Consider the following 21,112-nt stretch of genomic DNA (forward strand, 5'->3'; position numbering starts at 1 on the left):
AGCTTGTCTCAAACGATGCAAACTCACACACACACACACACAACGTGTCCTAAGGAAGCAAAGAATTCCAAATAGAAAGCAAAGTCAATTGAAAAGCAAGGCTAGCTTCTCAAAAATGAAGGTTAGATTAGATCACTCAGGGTACACAGTGCAAGCTTTATCTCTAGACATATTGCCAGGTCATCAAGATGCCCCTATGAAAGATACAATTACATTTAATGATTACTGCTCCAATCTATTCTATTAAGGAGGGAGGAGGGAGGAGGGAGAGGCACGTGGCGGGAGGAGGGAGAGGCACGTGGCGGGAGGAGGAGGGACGACGTTGCTGGGCTCACCTTCATCTTCACCTTCATCACCTTCACGCCATCGCATTGAAGGTGATCGCCCGCCTCACATTGAAGGTGATCGCCCGCCGTCGTAGCGTTTTGAAACTTCCCTCGCTCGACCTTTGCTTCTCTCCAGCTCGCTCCTTCGCCAACCTGCAGCTCCCTCCGTCGTCGTCGTCGTCTCGCTTCTTCGCCAACCTGCAGCTCTTTCTTCGTCTCGCTTTTCCTGCAGCTCTTTCTTCATCTCCAGCTCGCTCCTTCGCCAACCTGTAGCTCGGTGATCGCTGGGCTCCGTGTCTCCTAGGCTGGGCTCCGTGTCTCCTACGCTGCGCCATCGCCATCGCCAAGCCGTCTCCTGTGAAGCTCGACCTGCTTGACCTTCAGCTCTTCTATTTCTCTTCTATTATTCTATTATTAGGAGGGAGGAGGGAGGAGACACGTGCTCGAGCTCCATCTCCTGCACCTCCACCACCCTCCACCACGCTTCGTCTCCTTCAGCTCCTTCAGCTCCACCACCCTCCTTCTCTTAGTGCCCTACCCTCTGCCTACTCCTTGCCTTTGCAGCTTGCTACTACGGTCTGCAGCAAAGGGAGCCCAGCAAGGTCAGAGATCTCCATCCTCCCTCCTTATCTATCTATTCTATTAAGGAGGAGAAGATAGAAATGGAAGATAGAAGATAGAAATGGAAGATAGAAGATAGATGAATTCCGTGGATCCTTCGATTGAAACTCTCTCTCTAACCACAACACAAATCAAGTGCAAATCTCGAGGGGGCAAAGGCATGCAAAGTGTAGACATACAGGTGAGGGAGTGTGATTCAGTTCAACGACTATTTCATTGCATGCGCCGAAAATAAAAGAATATGGATTAAATCAAATATAAAAGAAATGGGGAGGGGGGATAAAGGTGTAAGGCATTAGCTGAATTTATACGTGGGGGTGTATGTCATTACGTATTTCTATGAGACAGAGAGAGAGAGAGAGAGAGAGAGAGAGAGAGAGAGAGAGAGAGAGAGATGTACAGTTATAGAGTGCCCTTGAGCATCTATCTTCTATCTATTGCCTTCCCTTCCTTGCCTCATCCCATGCTCCTCTAGCACATAACAAAAATGAATGACTATTTCATTGCATGTGCCGAAAACAAAAGAGAGAGAGAGCGAGACGGTGTGTGTGTGAGCAAGGTCAGAGAGAGAGCGAGACGGTGTGTGTGTGAGGACCCGAATGCAAATCTCGAGGGGGCAAAGGCATGCAGAGTGCAGACATAAAGGTGAGGGAGTGTGATTCAGTTCAATGACTATTTCATTACATGCATCGAAAACAAAAGAATATGGATTAAACCAAATATGGACTAACGGCATTATCATATGACCTTGCATGTAGACACATATGCTACACCCTCCTTTCCCTTCAAGTAATTAACTGATAGCCAATACATGCTGAGCCAATAGAAAAGGATTATAGAAAAGGCTGGTAGTTTAGCGTGCAGCTGTGTTGTAGGTTGGGCTACTGTAGGTTGGGCGAGAGAGAGAGAGAGAGAGAGAGAGAGAGAGATGTACAGTTCGCTTATATACACTTCCTCTAGCCATTGCTGTATGTTATTGGAGCACCCAACAATAGTCCATTCGTTCTAACTAGACACATTAAGTACATTAAATTATTTCCCGTATTTCCTTGCTGCCAATACCAGCGAATCTCTTGATTAAAAACCATCTTGAGGGATGATCCAATGCAAGAGAAAGATAAGTGGAAGAGGGGGGGAGAATTGCACATGCTTAAAAACCATCTTGAGGGATGATCCAATGCAAGAGAAAGATAAGTGGAAGAGGGGGGAGAGAGAGAGAGAGAGAGAGATTATATGTGTGTATGTGAGAGAGAGTGTGTGTTTGTGTGTGTGTGTGTGTGTGTGTGTGTGTGTGTGTGTGTGTGCTTTTGTGTTTTTGTGAATATCTAAGGAAAGGAGATGAAAGAAAATAAAGATAATGGAGGAACGAAAGAAGGTAGATTTGAGCAAGCAAGGAGAGATTTTCCTGAAGGAAAAGAGGTAGTGTGCACCCTCCTATAGGTCAATCAATCGCCATCATGCAACCTTGCATGTAGACACATATGCTACACCCTCCTTTCCCTTCAAGTAATTAACTGTATCAGTCTACCTTATATCACATATAGTCATACGATTCACTTCCTCTAGCCATTGCTGTATGTTATTGGAGCACCCAACATTAGTCCATTCGTTCTAACTACACACATTAAGTACATTAAATTATTTCCCGTATTTCCTTGCTGCCAATACTGGCGAATTTCTTGATTAAAAACCAGATTGAGGCATGATCCAATGCAAGAGAAAGATAAGTGGAAGAGGGGGGAGAGAGAGAGAGAGAGAGAGAGAGAGAGAGAGAGAGAGAGAGAGAGAGAGAGAGAGAGAGATTATATGTGTGTGAGAGAGAGAGAGTGTGTGTTTGTGTGTGTGTGTGTGTGTGTGTGTGTGTGTGTGTGTGTGTGTGTGTGTGTGCTTTTGTGTTTTTGTGAGAGAGGGAGAGAGAGAGAGAGGGGGGGGAGGTTTTGAGAGAGAGAGAGAGAAAGAGAGGTGTAGGGGTTGATCGATGCTAGGGGGAAGGTGAAAGGGCATGAATATCTAAGGAAAGGAGATGAAAGAAAATAAAGATATGCACAAAACCATAGCTAGAGAGAGAGAGAGAGAGAGAGAGGTGGGGAGGGGGGAGGTCGAGGGTTTATCGAATGACTAACGACATTATCATATGACCTTGCATGTAGACACATATGCTACACCCTCCTTTCCCTTCAAGTAATTAACTGTATCAGTCTACCTTATATCACATATAGTCATATGATTCACTTCCTCTAGCCATTGCTGTATGTTATTGGAGCACCCAACATTAGTCCATTCGTTCTAACTAGACACATTAAGTACATTAAATTATTTCCCGTATTTCCTTGCTGCCAATACCGGCGAATTTCTTGATTAAAAACCATCTTGAGGGATGATCCAATGCAAGAGAAAGATAAGTGGAAGAGGGGGGAGAATTGCACATGCTTAAAAACCATCTTGAGGGATGATCCAATGCTAGAGAAAGATAAGTGGAAGAGGGGGAGAGAGAGAGAGAGAGAGAGAGAGAGAGAGAGAGAGAGAGAGAGAGAGATTATATGTGTGTAAGAGAGAGAGAGTGTGTGTTTGTGTGTGTGTGTGTGTGTGGGGGGGGGTGTATGTCATTACGTATTTCTATGAGAGAGAGAGAGAGAGAGAGAGAGAGAGAGAGAGAGAGAGATGTACAGTTCGCTTAGCTTTACTTTTGTTTTGGGTTGTTTTTCTTGCAGGTGCTTCATTTTATTGTTGGACTAGCACTAGCTTCTCTCCACAACTTTTGTTTATCCAGGTAGGTGATCACTTTTTTTTGTGTGTGTGTGTGTGTGTGTATGTGTGTTTGCATCTTAAACATTTTCAAAATCATTGAAACCATTCTGATCTTATAAATCATGAATTCTCTGTTACATTCATGAAACCATTCTGATCGTAATTCGTGGATGCTTAGATTCTTGGGAGGGGAAAATTGAACTAAGAACCATCTTTTTTCAAAAAGATAATGGAGGAGAGAGAGAGAGAGAGAGAGAGAGAGAGAGATTTAGAAGCTACATTTTTAAAATCATCCAAACCATTATGATCTTATAGTTTCTAGATGATTATATTATTGAGACGGAAGAACTAACAGATAATGGAGGCGAGAGAGAGAGAGAGAGAGAGGGAGAGAGAGAGAGAGAGGGAAAATATAATGGTGGACAAAAGTGAATTAAGTTAGTGTCTTAGTTAGAGACAAGGCGATGATGGGGTTGGAGCAGTAATCATTAAATGTAATTGTATCTTTCGTAGGGGCATCTTGATGACCTGGCAATATGTCTAGAGATAAAGCTTGCACTGTGTACCCTGAGTGATCTAATCTAACCTTCATTTTTGAGAAGCTAGCCTTGCTTTTCAATTGACTTTGCTTTCTATTTGGAATTCTTTGCTTCCTTAGGACACGTTGTGTGTGTGTGTGTGAGTTTGCATCATTTGAGACAAGCTACATTTTCAAAATCATTGAAACCATTCCGATCTGATCATTCATGAATTCTTTGCTTCCTTAGGACACATTGTGTGTGTGTGTGTGAGTTTGCAGGCTACATTCATTGAAACCATTCTGATCTTATAATTCGTGGACGCTTAGATTCTTGGGAGGGGAAAACTGAACTAAGAACCATGTTTTTTCAAAAACATGGTACCTCTCTCTCTCTCTCTCTCTCTCTCTCTCTCTCTCTCTCTCTCTCTCTCTCTCTCTCCAACCTACAGTAGCCCAACCTACAACACAGTTGCATGCTAAACTACCAGCCTTTTCTACAATCCTTTTCTATTGGCTCAGCATGATCTCTTCTATTGTGGACCTTGCTATGCTGCTCTGTGTGTAGAGTCTCATACCTCCATGCCTGCTTTGTTTGTGCATATTTCTTAGGAGAGGCGAGAGAGAGAGAGAGAGAGAGAGAGAGAGAGAGGGAAAATATAATGGTGGAATTAAGTTTGTAGATGATTATATTATTGAGATGGAAGAACTAAAAGATAATGGAGGCGATGATGTGATTGGACCAGTAATCATTAAATGTAAGCTACATTTTTTAAATCATGCAAACCATTATGATCTTATAGTTTCTAGATGATGATATTATTGAGACGGAAGAACTAAAAGATAATAGAGGTGAGAGAGAGAGAGAGAGGGAGAGAGAGAGAGAGAGAGGGAAAATATATTGATGGACAGAAGTGAATGAAGTTAGTGTATTAGTTAGAGACAAGGCAATGATGTGGTTGTGCTGCTCTGTGTGTAGAGTCTCATACCTCCATGCCTGCTTTGTCTGTGCATATCTCTTAGGAGAGGCGAGAGAGAGAGAGAGAGAGAGAGAGAGAGAGAGAGAGAGGGAAAATATAATGGTGGACAGAAAGGAATTAAGTTTGTAGATGATTATATTATTGAGATGGAAGAACTAAAAGATAATGGAGGCGATGATGTGATTGGACCAGTAATCATTAAATGTAAGCTACATTTTTTAAATCATGCAAACTATTATGATCTTATAGTTTCTAGATGATTATATTATTGAGACGGAAGAACTAAAAGATAATAGAGGTGAGAGAGAGAGAGAGAGAGGGAGAGAGAGAGAGAGGGAAAATATATTGATGGACAGAAGTGAATGAAGTTAGTGTATTAGTTAGAGACAAGGCGATGATGTGGTTGGACCCTATGTGATCTAATCAACCTCTCAAGGAGAGTAAAGGATTATGTATGTTTCATGTCATGTGCATTATGGCCATGAGAAGTAACCTCCAGAGGTGAGGCGATTGGATATCAGTAATCATTAAATGTAATTGTATCTTTCCTAGGAGCATCTTGATGACTTGGCAATATGTCTAGAGATAAGCTTGCACCCTCTAGCCTAAGTGATCTAATCTAACCTTTGTTTTGAGAAGCTAGCCTTGCTTCTCAATGAGAGTGAAGCGTCAAATATGTTTCATGTCATGTGGACTACAGGCATGAGAACTAAGCTCGAGATGTGAGGCAATTGGATAATAGGTGGGGCTACACACACACACACATAGAGAGAGAGAGAGAGAGAGAGAGAGAGAGAGAGAGGATGAAAGGATATAATGGTAGGGCAGAAGTGAAATAAGACAAGGCCATGATGTGGTCGGAGCAGTAATCATTAAATATGATCTAATCTAACCTTTGTTTTGAGAAGCTAGCCTTGCTTCTCAATGAGAGTAAAGCATCAAATATGTTTCATGTCGTGTGGACTATAGCCATGAGAACTAAGCTTAAGACGTGAGGCGATTGGATGATAGGTGGGGCTACATTGAGAGAGAGAGAGAGAGAGAGAGAGAGAGAGAGAGAGAGAGAGGGGACGAGAAATATAATGGTAGCCAGAAGTGAAATAAGACAAGGCCATGATGTGTTTGGATCAGTAATCATTAAAGGTATTTGTATTTTCTTAGGAGCATCGAGCTGGCAGTATGTCTAGAGATAAGCTAGCATCCTCTTCCCTAAGTGATCTAATCTAACCTCTTTCAGAAGTTAGTCTTGCTTCTCAAGGAGAGTAAAGGATTAAGTGTGTTTCACGTCATGTGCTTTATAGCCATGAGAACTAAGCTCGAAAGATGAGGCGATTGGATGATAGATGGGGCTACACACACACACACACAGAGCAAAATATAATGGTGGACAGAAGTGAAATAAGTCCATGATGTGGTTGGGTATGAAAGGTCCAGAGTTAATTGTATCTTTCGCAGGAGCACCTTCATGAGCAGACAGTAAGATTGTAGGAAGTAGAAATCATAGGACTAAGGTCTTAGATTTAGGGTTCGTTAGAGGAGGCTAATGCATGGCAAGGGGAGGTTAGGGGGATTTTATTTTTGAAATAGACGCTAGGGCCATGTGCCTTCCATGTCGATTTCTCCTTTTAACATGTCCTATGATTTCTACTTCCTACCACCATATCCTTGGTCACTCTAAGCAACTTACCGCCTTTGAATCGGAAAATATTTGCACGAGTGCTTGGCACGAGCTCATTCACAAATATCTCAATCCATCCAACTTGATTCCAAATTCTTTGCTGAGAGGAGATGGGCTACAATCTTTGGGTATCTACCTCCTATGGCAATTCATTTCTGCTCATGTTTGTTCTATGGAATCTGTGTGATCCAATTATACAATTGAGCCAATACATACCTGAAAAGGTTTTTGTATTTTGTTATGGATGCAGCTCCAGAAATGGCTTCTACCGTTGTTCCAAATCTTGGGGAGTCGGGTTTCCATGGGCGACAAAGCCTTCGGGCAATGAAGCGAGCTGCTAGGTTGGAGGGCTCTGCAATTTCTGACATTGTGTTGTCATCTTTTCCTGAGCCAGATAGCCTTCATGTGATAAATCAAGTTTTGGCAAGGGCCGAGACTTCAACCCATGGAGCAAATCACGGTCCCAAGTTGCCTTCAAAGCGTTTTAAGTCTAGCCGCGAACATCGCACTGCTAATATAATGAAACGACTTACAAGGGGGAGAGCTTCAACCCATGCAACTGAGCATTCAAGTCATTACAATCTTTTAAAGTCCATTCAAGCCATGTGCGAGAATAATAAGGATGCATGTGCCATGAACACACGATATTTGGGGTCTTTGTGGGGAGAAATCCATTCAGATGGTGCTGCAGTAATAGCGCAGGGCATGGCAGAATTCCCTGGAACTCTCATTGCAAGGATTTCTCAAATTGAGAATAGCGTTAAGGAATCTAATCAATGGATGCAGCAGATTTTGGGGAGAGGTGGAGAAGGGGCAGTTGTATGTGAGAATGGGTGTAGACTACAAGTTGATAAGCTGAAAGAACAAGTTCAACTACTGTCCACTGAGGTGTCAATGTTCAAAGTTGGTTTAAATAGGCTAACTGCTTTGATGACCAGGATGAGCCGTAAACTAGAGCAGGTCGCAACCCGTGACAATTAAGAGACTCCTAAGACTTTTATGTCACTTTTTTGTACTGGAATCCCAAATGCTTCTATGGGATTCATGTACTTCCAGGTTGCCCTTATGTTATTTGGCAAGACAAGTTTGACTCCTGAGATTTTTATGTCACTTTTTGTACTGGAATTCCAAATGCTTCTATGGGATTCATGTAGTTGGGTTGCCCTTATGTTATTTGGCAAGACAAGTTTTTTGCAAATGATTATATTTACTTTCATTTGACATATATATGGCAATGGAAGCTAATTTAATTCAATATTTGAATTGCCTATTGTTCCTTCCCATTTTCGTTTTATTTAAGATATACTCAAATATTTGTAATTTCTTTGCATAAATGCTGATGCAACGCTTATACTTTTTTTGAGATGGTCAACTTTGAGTTTTTTTAGATATGTTAGCTTTGGTTTTTATGTTTCAAATGATGGTTGCACATATGGTATTGTATTTTGCCACATGTTGAAAAAATATGAGCATTACTCTTACCAAAGATAATGGGTTCAATGCATAGATGGTCCGCTCTCAATTTTAGATAGATGGGAAAGGGATGGCTTTGTCATGGTTAGGGATGATGCATAAGTTATTTAATTAATCTATTTTTCCCTTTGAGGAATAGATATTTATGTAGTTGGTTGAGTGGATACAGAAGATGGCAAGACAAATAGAAGAGAGGCTACATTCAATACGTTCTCATAGGAGAAGATTGTTGGATTCAACGCGGGCAGCCCGTCGTGCTTATGCTATACAAAGAACAAGGTCTAAAACACAAGGTGCTAGAAGCATGAGGGTGGCTGTGGAATCTATGGGTGTAGAAGTAGGAGTTTGCAGTCAACACAATCAGATACATGGATGCAGTAATGTAGCATGCATTGTGGCTGAAAATACAATGGACCTCAATACTTCAGTAACAGTAGGTAGAGTGCATCAACATGCTTCAGTGATAGGTACACGTACTCAAATGGATTCAACACGGGCGGCCCGTCGTAGTTATGCTATACAAAGAACAAGGTCGAAAACACAAGGAGTTAGAAGCATGAGGGTGGCTGTGGAATCTATGGATGTAGAAGACGGCCTTCGTAGACAACAGGACCAAATGTATGGGCACAGTAATGTAGCGTGCATTGCTGAAAATACAATGGACGTCAATACTTTACCAACTGTAGATAATGAGCATGAACATGCTCCAGTAATAGGTACAAGTACTCAAATGGATTCAACACGGGCGGCCCGTCGCATTTATGCTATACAAAGAACAAGGTCGAGAACACAAGTTGCTAGAAGTGTGAGGGGGGCAATGGAATCTATGGATGTAGAAGTTGGCCTACGCAGAGAACAGAATCAAATGCATGGGCACAGTAATGTAGGATGCACTGCTGAAAATAGAATGGACCTCCATACTGCACCAATAGTATGTAATGAGCATGAACATGCTCCAGTAGTATCTACAACTACTCATATGGATGCAACCAGGGATGCTACTCATTTAAGAGCCCGAAGGCGTGTTGTTCACAACAGGGCTGTGATTTTGGGTGCAGGGGGGAGCCTCTCTATCTTGCATACTTTTCTGTTAAGGGAAAATGTAGAGCATCCATCTTTGTATCCACTGGTCTTCAATGCTCCTTCTGTTCATGCACTCGGATCCATGGATCATACATGTAGCTTTTGCTAGGCTCAACTGTGGAAACAAGAGACGCGAATGCATATGCATCAAGTTGTGGGCAAGCACTGTTGCAAAGTTGGTCGTGTGTCATTGTTGCCGTTAGAAGAACCACCAGAGATTTTGAGAGTTCTACTGCATGGACATGATGCTAGAAGCAGACTATTTAAGAAAAACATTAGGGCTTATAATAGTGCCATGGCATTTGTTTCATTGGGAGCCCATGTTGATCAAATGTTCCGTGGGAATGGGGGTATACAAAACTTTCGAGTCCATGGTAGTGTGTATCATCAGGTTGGAAATTTGTTGCCGGATGAGGCTAGGCAAGAGATGCCACGTTTTGCACAGTTGTACGTGTATGATATTGATCATGAACTAGAACACCGTTTACATGGGATGCCTGGTTTGGATCCAGGCATTTTGGAGTTGTTGCAGAGGATGATGCACGAGAGCAATCCATATGCCAGTGCATTGATGGCTATTGGGCAAGTGCTAAGAACAAATCCACATACAAACCTGAGGATGGTTATTTGTGAGAGTCGCTCCACCTCAAGGCAGTACTTGGCTCCTATGGCTAGCGAGGTTGCTGCAATCATGCCAGGACAAGGGGATGACTTTGATATTGGAAATCGGGACATTCAGATTTTTAGCCGCAATGGGTTTGTGCGTAGAATATCTAATTTGCACCGATCATACATGCCTCTCATGTATGTTCTTTTGTTCCCTCGGGGAGAAGATGGCTGGCATCCATATATCCCATATAGTGATGTTCCTAATCACACACCATTGCACGAGATACGTGGACAGAGTTGTGTCACCCAGAGACAATACTACGCATATCTTTTGCAAGTGAGATATGATACAAATGCATGTCTTTTGCGTGGGGGTAGATTGCTGCAGCAATACATGGTTGATGCCTACAGTAGCATGGAAGAGTCTAGGTTGGTGTGGATACGAAACAACCAAGCTTCCCTACGCACTGAAGTCTATCAAGGGTTGATGGACATGGTGAATACAGCTGATGGGACACGTACTGTGCTTGGCAATGCTGCAGGGCATAGGGTGGTGTTGCCTTCTTCTTTTACGGGAGGGCCTCGGTATATGTGCCAGCTATACCAAGATGCTATGGCAATTCTCAGAAAAAGGGGCAAACCGGATTTATTCATAACATTCACCTGTAATCCCAAATGGGCTGAAATATCTATAGCATTGTTGCCGGGGCAAACTGCACAAGACCGTCCAGATTTGACAGCCCGTGTGTTTTTCCAAAAGCATAAGGACATGATGCAGTCAATTATAAAACATAATTTGTTTGGGAAGGTGGCTGGATATGTGAGTGTCATAGAGTTTCAAAAGAGAGGCCTGCCACACTCACACATATTGTTGATATTAGAAAGTGGTTTCAAACCCGTGGAGATCGGTCACTATGACCGATTAGTGTGTGCGGAGTTGCCAGATAAGGCTATGTTCCCGGAGTTGCATGATATTATTGGGCAATGTAATGTCCATGGTCCGTGTGGTGCACTAAATCCATCTGCAACTTGCATGGTTGATGGAAAATGCATTCGTCATTATCCACGTGGATTCTCACAGACGACTATTGTTGGCAACGATGGCTATCCAGTTTACATGCGTCGTGATGATGGTAGAAAGATACAAGTGAAAGGGGGTGTGATTGATAATCGTTGGATTGTGCCATTTAATCCTTTTCTCTCCATGAAGTACAAGGCACACATCAATGTTGAAATATGCTCCACAATCACTGCAGCTAAGTATTTGTATAAATATGTGTACAAAGGTCATGACAGAGCCATTATCAAGATGCAGCTAAATAATGCAGGAGAGCAAGGGCATTTGCACAACATAGTTGATGGTGGCAATATTGATGAGATTAGTAGTTACTTAGATGCACGTTACGTGTCAGCATCAGAAGCATGTTGGCGGATTTATGAGTATGCCACGCACGATGAAAAACCCGATGTGCAAAGATTGCAAGTTCATCTTCCGATGCGTAATAACATCATCTTTCGAGATGATGATGATTTGCAAAATGTTGTAGGCAGGGAACAAAATCAAAAGACCACCCTCACAGAATGGTTCACTTATAATCAGTTGCAATCTGACGCAAGCAACTTGCTGTATGGTGACTTGCCAGAGAAGTTGGTTTGGAACAAAACTAGTAAGCGGTGGACTAGAAGACAAAAGGGGAATACCATAGGTCGGATGTACAATATTTCCCCCTCAGCTGGTGAGCTCTACTTCATGCGTATGCTTCTTAATGTGTGCACGGGATGCAAGTCCTTTGATGACCTACGTACTTTTGACAGCCAAGTGTACCCTACTTTCAAGGCAGCATGCATAGCACGAGGATTGTTGGAGAGTGATGATGAATGGTTTGTGTGTATGCAAGAGGCTGTGTTTTATCAAAATAGTGCACAATTGAGACACCTATTTGTCACAATATTGGTTTTTTGTGAGCCAACATCTCCTCAACTTTTGTGGGAAAAATTTTCCCTTGAGCTTTCGGATGATTTTTTTTATATATTGGAATCAAGTATGGGGAATTTAATTGGTCGTCGTGAACTAGCAATAAAGAAGGCTATATTGCACTTAGAGCACATTCTTCAACAACATGGGCGAAGGTTGGCTGAGTTTGACGGAATGCCTGTTGTAGATAGAACATCTTTGTTAGAAGCTGGAAATGGCTTATTGCAAGAAGAAAGAATGTTTGATTGTGTGAAAGAAGCACAGACTGCCCAGCAAATGGAAATGTCCTTGAATCACTGTCAACGTGCTGCATTCGATCGGATTTTGGCAAGGGTTTATGGAGATGGTGGTGAGGTCTTTTTTCTCGATGGTATAGGAGGGTCTGGAAAGACCTTTCTCTACAATTGCTTGCTCTCTCGATTGCGTGGGGAGGGGCTCATCGCTTTGGCATGTGCATCTTCTGGGATTGCTGCATTGCTACTAGCCAATGGACGCACGGCACACTCACGATTCAAGATACCGTTGGAGCTGGATGGTACTAGCAGTTGCAATATTAAGGTTAATAGTCAACTGGCAGATGTTTTGAAGATGGCTAGGCTGATAATATGGGATGAGGCACCCATGACTCACCGGTTTGCTTTTGAGGCACTAGACAGAACTTTGCGAGATATCATGTCCAATGAGCAACTTTTTGGTGGGAAGGTGGTATTGTTGGGGGGGGATTTTAGGCAAGTCTTGCCAGTTCTTCTAAAGGCAGGACGAGAGGACATTGTCAATGCTACCTTATGCCACTCAAGGATTTGGGGTCGCACTACAGTATTGAAGTTAACGCAGAATATGCGGGTCCTTCGGAATGGTGATAATTGTGCTGAGCAAGAGTTCATGCAATGGGTTCTGGACATTGGCAATGGGATAAATAGATGTACAAAAGAAGATACTGTTGTGATTCCATCGCATATGCTTTTAGAGACAAAGTCCATGGAAGGCCTCATTAGATGGGTGTATCGAGGGCTTGCAACTATTTTGGACTATGCACCATACTTTCGAGAGCGTGCTATTCTTGCACCTCGAAACATCGAGGTTGATGCAATTAATGCTACGGCATTGAAGGCAATGCCCGGTGAGGAAAGGGAGTACCTAAGTGCAGACTCAGTGGACAACTTAGGGGGAGATTCCTTTTTGTTTGTAGTCGAGTATTTGAACAGTCTTGATCTTGGTGGTGGATTTCCCCCGCATCGGTTGGTTTTGAAAAGAAATGCTCCTATAATTTTGTTGCGTAATTTGAATCCTCGCCAGGGTTTGTGCAATGGGACACGGTTGATATGCAAAGAGTTTCACACAAAAGTGTTAGAAGCTGAAATCATTACTGGTAACAATGCTGGTGATAGAACGTTTATTCCAAGGATAACATTCATTCCGACCAACGTTAAACTTCCATTCAACATGAGGAGACGGCAATTTCCTATCCGATTGGCATTTGGCATGACAATCAATAAGTCACAGGGCCAAACATTGTCACTTTTGGGGCTGTACTTGGCGACACCGGTATTCAGTCATGGCCAATTATATGTGGCATTTTCACGTATCCGATCATCAAACGCTGTTAAGGTTTTTATTTCGCAGAGTGCGTCTGATGCCAAGGGCGAGGAGATGGATAATACTTCTACCACAAATGTTGTGTACAAGGAAGTTTTGCAATTGGCAACAGCAAGAGCCTAGGAGTATGACATTGCTCTTTCAAGCCCTCCTCAGACTTTCTTGGGTGGAAAATCTTCATTTCGGTAATCTATGTATAGCTTTTTTTAAGTTCTTTCAGTATTCCAACTATCATAGGTCTTTGGGAATGTTGGCTATTTATACAAAGATGAAGTGAGACGTAATATTTCATGACTTTGTCCTTGATAATGTTTGGATTTCATTTTTAATTTGAGTTATGGGTTTGCAATACACTACAGGCTATTTTCTCTTCAAAGCCTATTGTTTTTTTCCAGTATATGTAGATTGACATGTGCATTCTTTTTTTGCAATGTGATAGGATGTCTAGGCAGTTCACATTTGTCACTGAAACAAGAGCACAGGTGCAAGGTACATAGTTGCTTGACAACCACGTTTTATGTTGACACGTTTAATAGTATAGTCACTCACTTTTAGAAAATTGTAGATCCTGCGGGCTGGGGATCTCTAGAGAGCGCACAACTGTTGTTGGATTTGCTTGAGCTGGAGAGCTACCTTGGGTAAGAACTGTGTGCATTGTTTAATGCTTTATTTTTGTTAAAACAAAAGTCTTTTTGGATTATATTTGAGTGAGAAAACATGCTATTGTTTGTCTTTTAGGACTGTTCCTGATTCAGGGTTTCTAATGAATCTCCACGTCCACAATCCTTTGGATGGACGAGTCCATTTGGGATATTACGCTGTCCTGGCTTGCCGGCTTCATAGGGATGATGGACCACAGACCATCACTGTTCGTTGGCTGGGATACTATGAATGTGTGTGGACACGAATTTTCTATCGAGGGCAAAATGGGGACTACACGTACACCTTTGCCAGCATTGTTGACAGCCCTTTGCGTCTGAGTAAGTACTCTAAAGAATGAGTTGGGTTTTACCAACATACATGTATAAAAGTTTTATGGCTCAATAATTATAGTTTCTAAGTTGTCTTTCTATGTGATGCTGGTCCAGATACGATTGTTGGTACTCCGTTGTATGTTCGTAGCCGTGGTGGACGCGGCGGACGTGGTGGACGTAGACTGAATGGCCGTCGCAGGCTTTTCCCTGCAGTACATGGCCGCAGACTTTTCCCTTAGGAATGTTTGTGTGTGTATTGTAGATTTTGTATGTTCAGTTATGACTTTATTTTGTGGCTGTGTATTTGGATATATCAGTCAGTTCTTTGATGTAGCTATTGCATGTTCAGACATGTGACTGCACTTTTGGATGTGATATTTTTTGAAGTACTCTATCATAGAGAAATTTTTTATTGGACATGGCAAATGTGGAGTACATGGCCGGCACAGGCTTTTCCCTATAGTACATGGCCGCAGACTTTTCCCTTTAGGGATGTTTGTGTGTCTATTGTACATTTTGTATATTCAGTTATGACTTTGTATGCGGATGTGTATTTGGACATATCATTTAATGCTACGGCATTGAAGGCAATGCCCGGTGAGGAAAGGGAGTACCTAAGTGCAGACTCAGTGGACAACTTAGGGGGAGATTCCTTTTCATTTGCAGTCCAGTATTTGAACAGTCTTGATCTTGGTGGTGGATATCCCCCGCATCGGTTGGTTTTGAAAAGAAATGCTCCTATAATTTTGTTGCGTAATTTGAATCCTCGCCAGGGTTTGTGCAATGGGACACGGTTGATATGCAAAGAGTTTCACACAAAAGTGTTAGAAGCTGAAATCATTACTGGTAACAATGCTGGTGATAGAACGTTTATTCCAAGGATAACATTCATTCCGACCAATGTTAAACTTCCATTCAACATGAGGAGATGGCGATTGGCATTTGGCATGACAATCAATAAGTCACAGGGCCAAACATTGTCAGTTTTGGGACTGTACTTGGCGACACCGGTATTCAGTCATGGCCAATTATATGTGGCATTTTCACGTATCCGAGCATCAAACGCTGTTAAGGTTTTCATTTCACAGAGTGCGTCTGATGCCAGGGGTGAGGAGATGGATAATACTTCTACCACAAATGTTGTGTACAAGGAAGTTTTGCAATTGGCAATAGCAAGAGCCTAGGAGTATGATGACATTGCTCTTTCAAGCCCTTCTTAGACTTTCTTGGGTGGAAAATCTTCATTTCGGTAATCTTTGTATAGCTTTTTTTAAGTTCTTTCAGTATTCCAACTATGATAGGTCTTTGGGAATGTTGGCTATTTATACAAAGATGAAGTGAGACGTAATATTTCATGACTTTGTCCTTGATAATGTTTGGATTTCATTTTTAATTTGAGTTATGGTTTTGCAATACACTACAGGCTATTTTCTCTTCAAAGCCTATTGTTTTTTTCCAGTATATGTAGATTGACACGTGCATTCTTTTTTTGCAATGTGATAGGATGTCTAGGCAGTTCACATTTGTCACCGAAACAAGAGCACAGGTGCAAGGTACATAGTTGCTTGACAACCACGTTTTATGTTGACACGTTTAATAGTATAGTCACTCACTTTTAGAAAATTGTAGATCCTGCGGCTGGGGATCTCTAGAGAGCGCACAACTGTTGTTGGATTTGCTTGAGCTGGAGAGCTACCTTGGGTAAGAACTGTGTGCATTGTTTAATGCTTTATTTTTGTTAAAACAAAAGTCTTTTTGGATTATATTTGAGTGAGAAAACATGCTATTGTTTGTCTTTTAGGACTGTTGCTGATTCAGGGTTTCTAATGAATCTCCACGTCCACAATCCTTTCGATGGACGAGTCCATTTGGGATATTACGCTGTCCTGGCTTGCCGGCTTCATAGGGATGATGGACCACAGACCATCACTGTGTTGAGAGTTCACGCTCAACATCATGTGATCATGTGTGCATAGCACCATCACGTGATCATATGTGCATAGCACTAACCTTATAGAGTGCTATAAAGGAAAGGGTTAGATCCCCTAACCCTAACCCTAAAAGGGTTTGTATATATTCTATTTTTTCAACTAAATCTAGTGTACAGTTAGTCATTTGTGGTGTGCTCTCTAGCTGTGCCCTCTCTCCTCATCTCCACTCTTCTCCTCTCCCCTCTTCATATTTTGTCATGGTATCAGAGCATGGTTCTGCCTTCCGTTGAGGCGCCATCCTTCTTGTGAGAGTGATTGTGAGATTGAGAGTTCTCTTGAGTGATTGTGAGATCCTTCCCTTCACTTCCGTTGAGAGAAATTTCCGTCATTGAGAGGAAATTTCCGTCCATTATTCTTTCTTTGAGTTCTTGAGTGATTTCATTATTGAGAAGAATTTCCTTCATAGAGTGAGAGAGAGAGATCTAGTTTGTGAGAGGATTCATTGAGAGAGCTCTTGAAAAGTTTCATGAGAGAACTATGCTGAGAGATTTCTGCTATGAGTGAGATCTTGCGAGATCTGTTTGCCTGATATGATTTCTCTTTGATAGTTTGAGGCACGACGCCTTCCAGAACGCCGACTGCATCATCCACCTTCTTGTCCACAAAGAGCAAAATCTCATAAGGCTTTCCCTCGAGTTTTTGATATACAGGACCAACAACCGTCCTAACCGTGCTCTCGACGCTGTCAACACCTGGTTTCAACGGACCAGAGCTGTCTTTTGCAAATTCATAAATATTTGCTACGTATTTGGAAGCCTTGTCCACAGCTATTTCGAAGAAGCCCAAATATTTGAGGCCCGGTTGCTCTGACGGTTGAGGAGCGGCTTCCGGTGGTGAAGCGTCCATTGGCAACGACAGAAGATCGATGAGATCGGGGAGAGATGGAGGAATCGATCAGGAGAAGAAGATGAAGCGACGAGAGCAGCAAAAACTCTCCTGATTTGCAGAGATTACTCTGAGATTTTTCGGAGAAATCGCTCCCGATTTGCAGAGCTTACTGCGGAATGCTCCTAATCTGCCAAGATTACTGAGAAATTGCTGCTGATTTGCACAGATTTCTGAGAAATCGGCTCCCGATTGGAAGACGTTACTGCGAAAATGCTGGAGATTACTGGGAAAATGCTGCTGATTTGCAGAGGTTTCTGAGAAATCGCTTCCGATTTAAAGAGATTAATGCGAAATGCTACTAATCTGCAGACGTGACTGAGAAATTGCTACTGATTTGGAGAGATTTCTGAGGAATAGCTCCCGATTTGAAGAGATTATCGACGGATGTCGAAGAACCAAACGCGTCGGACACACGGACGGAATCGGCATCTACGACAGAATCTCCGAAAGATTCCGGTGGCCCTCCTATCGACACGTGGCAACGACATCTTATCCGGCCACGTCAGCAGGCTTCAGCATCTGCCACGTCACCATCTTATCCATCTGCCACGTCATCAGCCAATCCTATCTGCCACGTCATCACCGACTGCCAAGTCAGCACCGACTGCCACGTCATCACCGACTGCCACGTCATCAGTGACACGTCATCAGGTCACGTCACCTGCCACGTCATCAGTGACACGTCACCAATGACACGTCATCAGCCACGTCAGCACTGCCACGTCATCTGTGCCACGTCATCTGCCACGTCACTTGTGCCACGTCATCATTGCCACGTCATCAGTGCCACGTCATCTGTGACACCTCAGCACTGCCACCTCAGCACAGAGCTTCACTGGCACACCTCTTGCTAAGCACAGTGCCACATCATCACTGCATGTGACTCACAGTGACACATCATCATTGAGCACCATTTGCACTCCTTTTGCCCCTCCACCTAGATCAAGTCATATCTCTTGATCCAGGAAGAATTTGAGGGTGCTCCAAAAAGGAAAGTCGCTCGATTTTTCGTGCTCTACGCGCTCGTTACATCACGCGCACATTTCGGCGCAAGTTACACTCACATTTAAGCTTCGCCGACAAAACCACTTCCTTCACGCACATTTGCCTCTACATCGACGCATCTGACCCAGCACTTAAAAAGAACAAAGAAAAAGGAATTATTTGCTGCTCTTTCATCGATCGACGGTTGGTTTAGATCTAGATCAGAGTAGACTAGATCGCCATAGAGGGGACGCTTTGAATTCCCCAAGTTGCCAATCTAAGCCATGCCCGAAATTCCCGACTAGTACCTACTCGGAGTCAGTCCATACGCTCACATCCGATTTCACATCATTGCATTACCTGAAACCTTACGTTCATCAGTTCAGTGAGCAGACTTCAGAGTTCAGAGGCATTGCAGATTGATTCAGTGGGCAGATAGCACTTGATTTCACACACACATGCCACCATTGTAAAGCCTATTTGGCTATCTCACGGCATCGTGCACATCATTTTCAGCCTTGTAAAGCCTCTTGGCTATTCCCGGCATCATTGCCACAAGCCTTGTAACACAGGTCAGATCTTATTTACTGCAGTTCTATCTTCACCGACGGTACAGAGATTTCACTTGGCATCTTCAGTGTATTTGCAGTTGATTCATACAGAGTTTTTCCAGGACATTTTTTGAGTACATTGTTTGCACCATGTCGACTAGCAACCTCAATCTGGAGGCATCTGCTAAGTTAGACAACTCCAATTACGGTACATGGAAATACCGAATGGAGACCATTCTTGTGCTTCAGGACAAATGGGAGTATGTTGATGGATCCATACCTAGACCATTGGCCGATCCAGCCACCAGTAGCTCTACTCCATCTGTTGTCACAGCACCAGCAACGGGATCTACATCGGGATCTACATCTACACAAACGGTTTCCGCACCAGTAGCAGATCCTGCCATTGCCCGAGCTCAAGCAGAATGGGATAAGAAAGACAAGTATGCCTATCACCTGATCAAGCAGAATGTGCAAGATGTCATGCTAGCACAGCTCAACACAGTCAAGACATCAAAAGAAGCATGGGATATGTTCGCAGCTCTCTACGAGTCCAAGAACACATCCAGGATTCTCACCCTGAGAAACCAGATCAACCAGAGTTTCCGCAATAGCAATGAAACTGGTCATGCTTATGTACTCCGCATCAAAGACTACAACAATCAACTTGCAGCAGTAGGAGAGACTATGAATCCCGCAGAAATGGTTCAAGTAATCCTGAATGGACTAGGAGAAGGATATGAGAATCTGGTCCAGAGTATTGCCATCCAACGGCAAATTCCAACACTTGAAGAACTTCAGTCAGTTCTACTTGGTGAAGAACTTAGGACTCAGGCCATTCAAGCACGTAAAGGTCATTCTAATGATCAAGCATTCACCGCTTCAGACAGAAGCAGAGGCAAAGGTAGAAACAGAGGTAGATCATATCAGAAAAGTGGTCAAAATCAAAGTCAGAATCAGCATCAGCAGCATCCTCAGCAACATCAAAATCAGCAAAGAGGAAATCATTCCAACCGAGGAAGATTCCAAGGACGAGGGAATGCATCCACCAATGTGTCAAACATTCAATGCAACTATTGTCACAAGTTTGGACACTATGAAAGAGATTGCCGCAAGAAGCAGTATGACCAAGGCAGTCAATCCAGCAGTAATCGAGGGAATTCCCGAGGAAGAGGAAATCATCGTGGTGGACATTCTAGTCACAGTCATTTTGCAAATGAACATGGCAATATGTTTCTTGCAAGTGAGGAATTGCATCAGACTGATACAATGCACCAAGACACTGATTTCAATCCCAAAGAGGATTTCAGCTATCAAGTCGACCAAGTGGAACAGGATCCTTGGTACATCGACAGCGGTGCATCATCTCATATGACAAATCATCAGGAATGGTTCACAGAAATGAAGCCATTAGAAGGTCAAAAGAATGTCATCTACACAGCAGACAATACACCGAATCCGGTTCAAGGGACAGGTGTTATCCCTATGAACAATTTCACTGGTGCAAAAGGATTAGTCAAAGATGTGCTCTATGTTCCGAAGCTCAGCAAGAACCTTTTGTCAGTAGGTCAAATGACGGAACACAACTACAAAGTCATCTTCGACGGTGATGAATGCACTATCAGAGACAAATCCAAAAGAGGTCAGCTAGTAGCAAAAGGTGTCAAGGAAGGACGCTTATACAGGATGCTAGCTACAGTACCAGATCAACATGCCATGTCAGCCCAAATGCAACAGATGCCACTATCTGCAAAATGGCACAAGAGATATGGTCATGTCAACTTCAAGTACTTGTTAGATCTAAGGAATCAAAATATGGCAATTGGGATTCCGAAGCTACAGTTTCTTGGAAAGGTTTGTGAAGCATGCTGCTTCGGCAAACAAAAGCGAACCAACTTTGTCAGAAGTACCTCTCGTGCACGAGGTATTCTTGATTTAATTCATACAGATGTATGGGGTTATGCCCAGACCCGCAGCATCAATGGTTCACTTTATTACTTGACCTTCATCGACGACTACAGCAGATATTGTTGGGTCTACTTTCTGAAAGAGAAATCTGAAGTGTTTGCCAGATTTCAAGAATTCAAAGCCATGGTAGAAAACCAGACAGGCAGAAAG

At 42.8% G+C, this 21,112-nt stretch overlaps 1 protein-coding gene across 1 annotated transcript; it reads right to left on the bottom strand.

The window, feature by feature from the left end:
- Positions 1-871: 871 nt before the first annotated feature.
- LOC147881787 (stress-related protein-like) lies at positions 872-17,860 on the bottom strand. The gene is made up of 2 exons (XM_087401246.1): positions 17,097-17,860; positions 872-904 (listed from the first exon to the last, which is right to left on the bottom strand). Exons 1-2 carry the CDS (start codon positions 17,415-17,417, stop codon positions 872-874), a joined length of 354 nt encoding a protein of 117 aa, XP_087257372.1. The 5' UTR covers positions 17,418-17,860.
- Positions 17,861-21,112: the final 3,252 nt, after the last annotated feature.

Source organism: Dipteris shenzhenensis, chromosome 30, assembly GCF_047967505.1.
Source record: "Dipteris shenzhenensis isolate YYH24624 ecotype China chromosome 30, Dip_SZ_1.0, whole genome shotgun sequence".
In the NCBI taxonomy this organism is placed as follows: Eukaryota; Viridiplantae; Streptophyta; class Polypodiopsida; order Gleicheniales; family Dipteridaceae; genus Dipteris; species Dipteris shenzhenensis.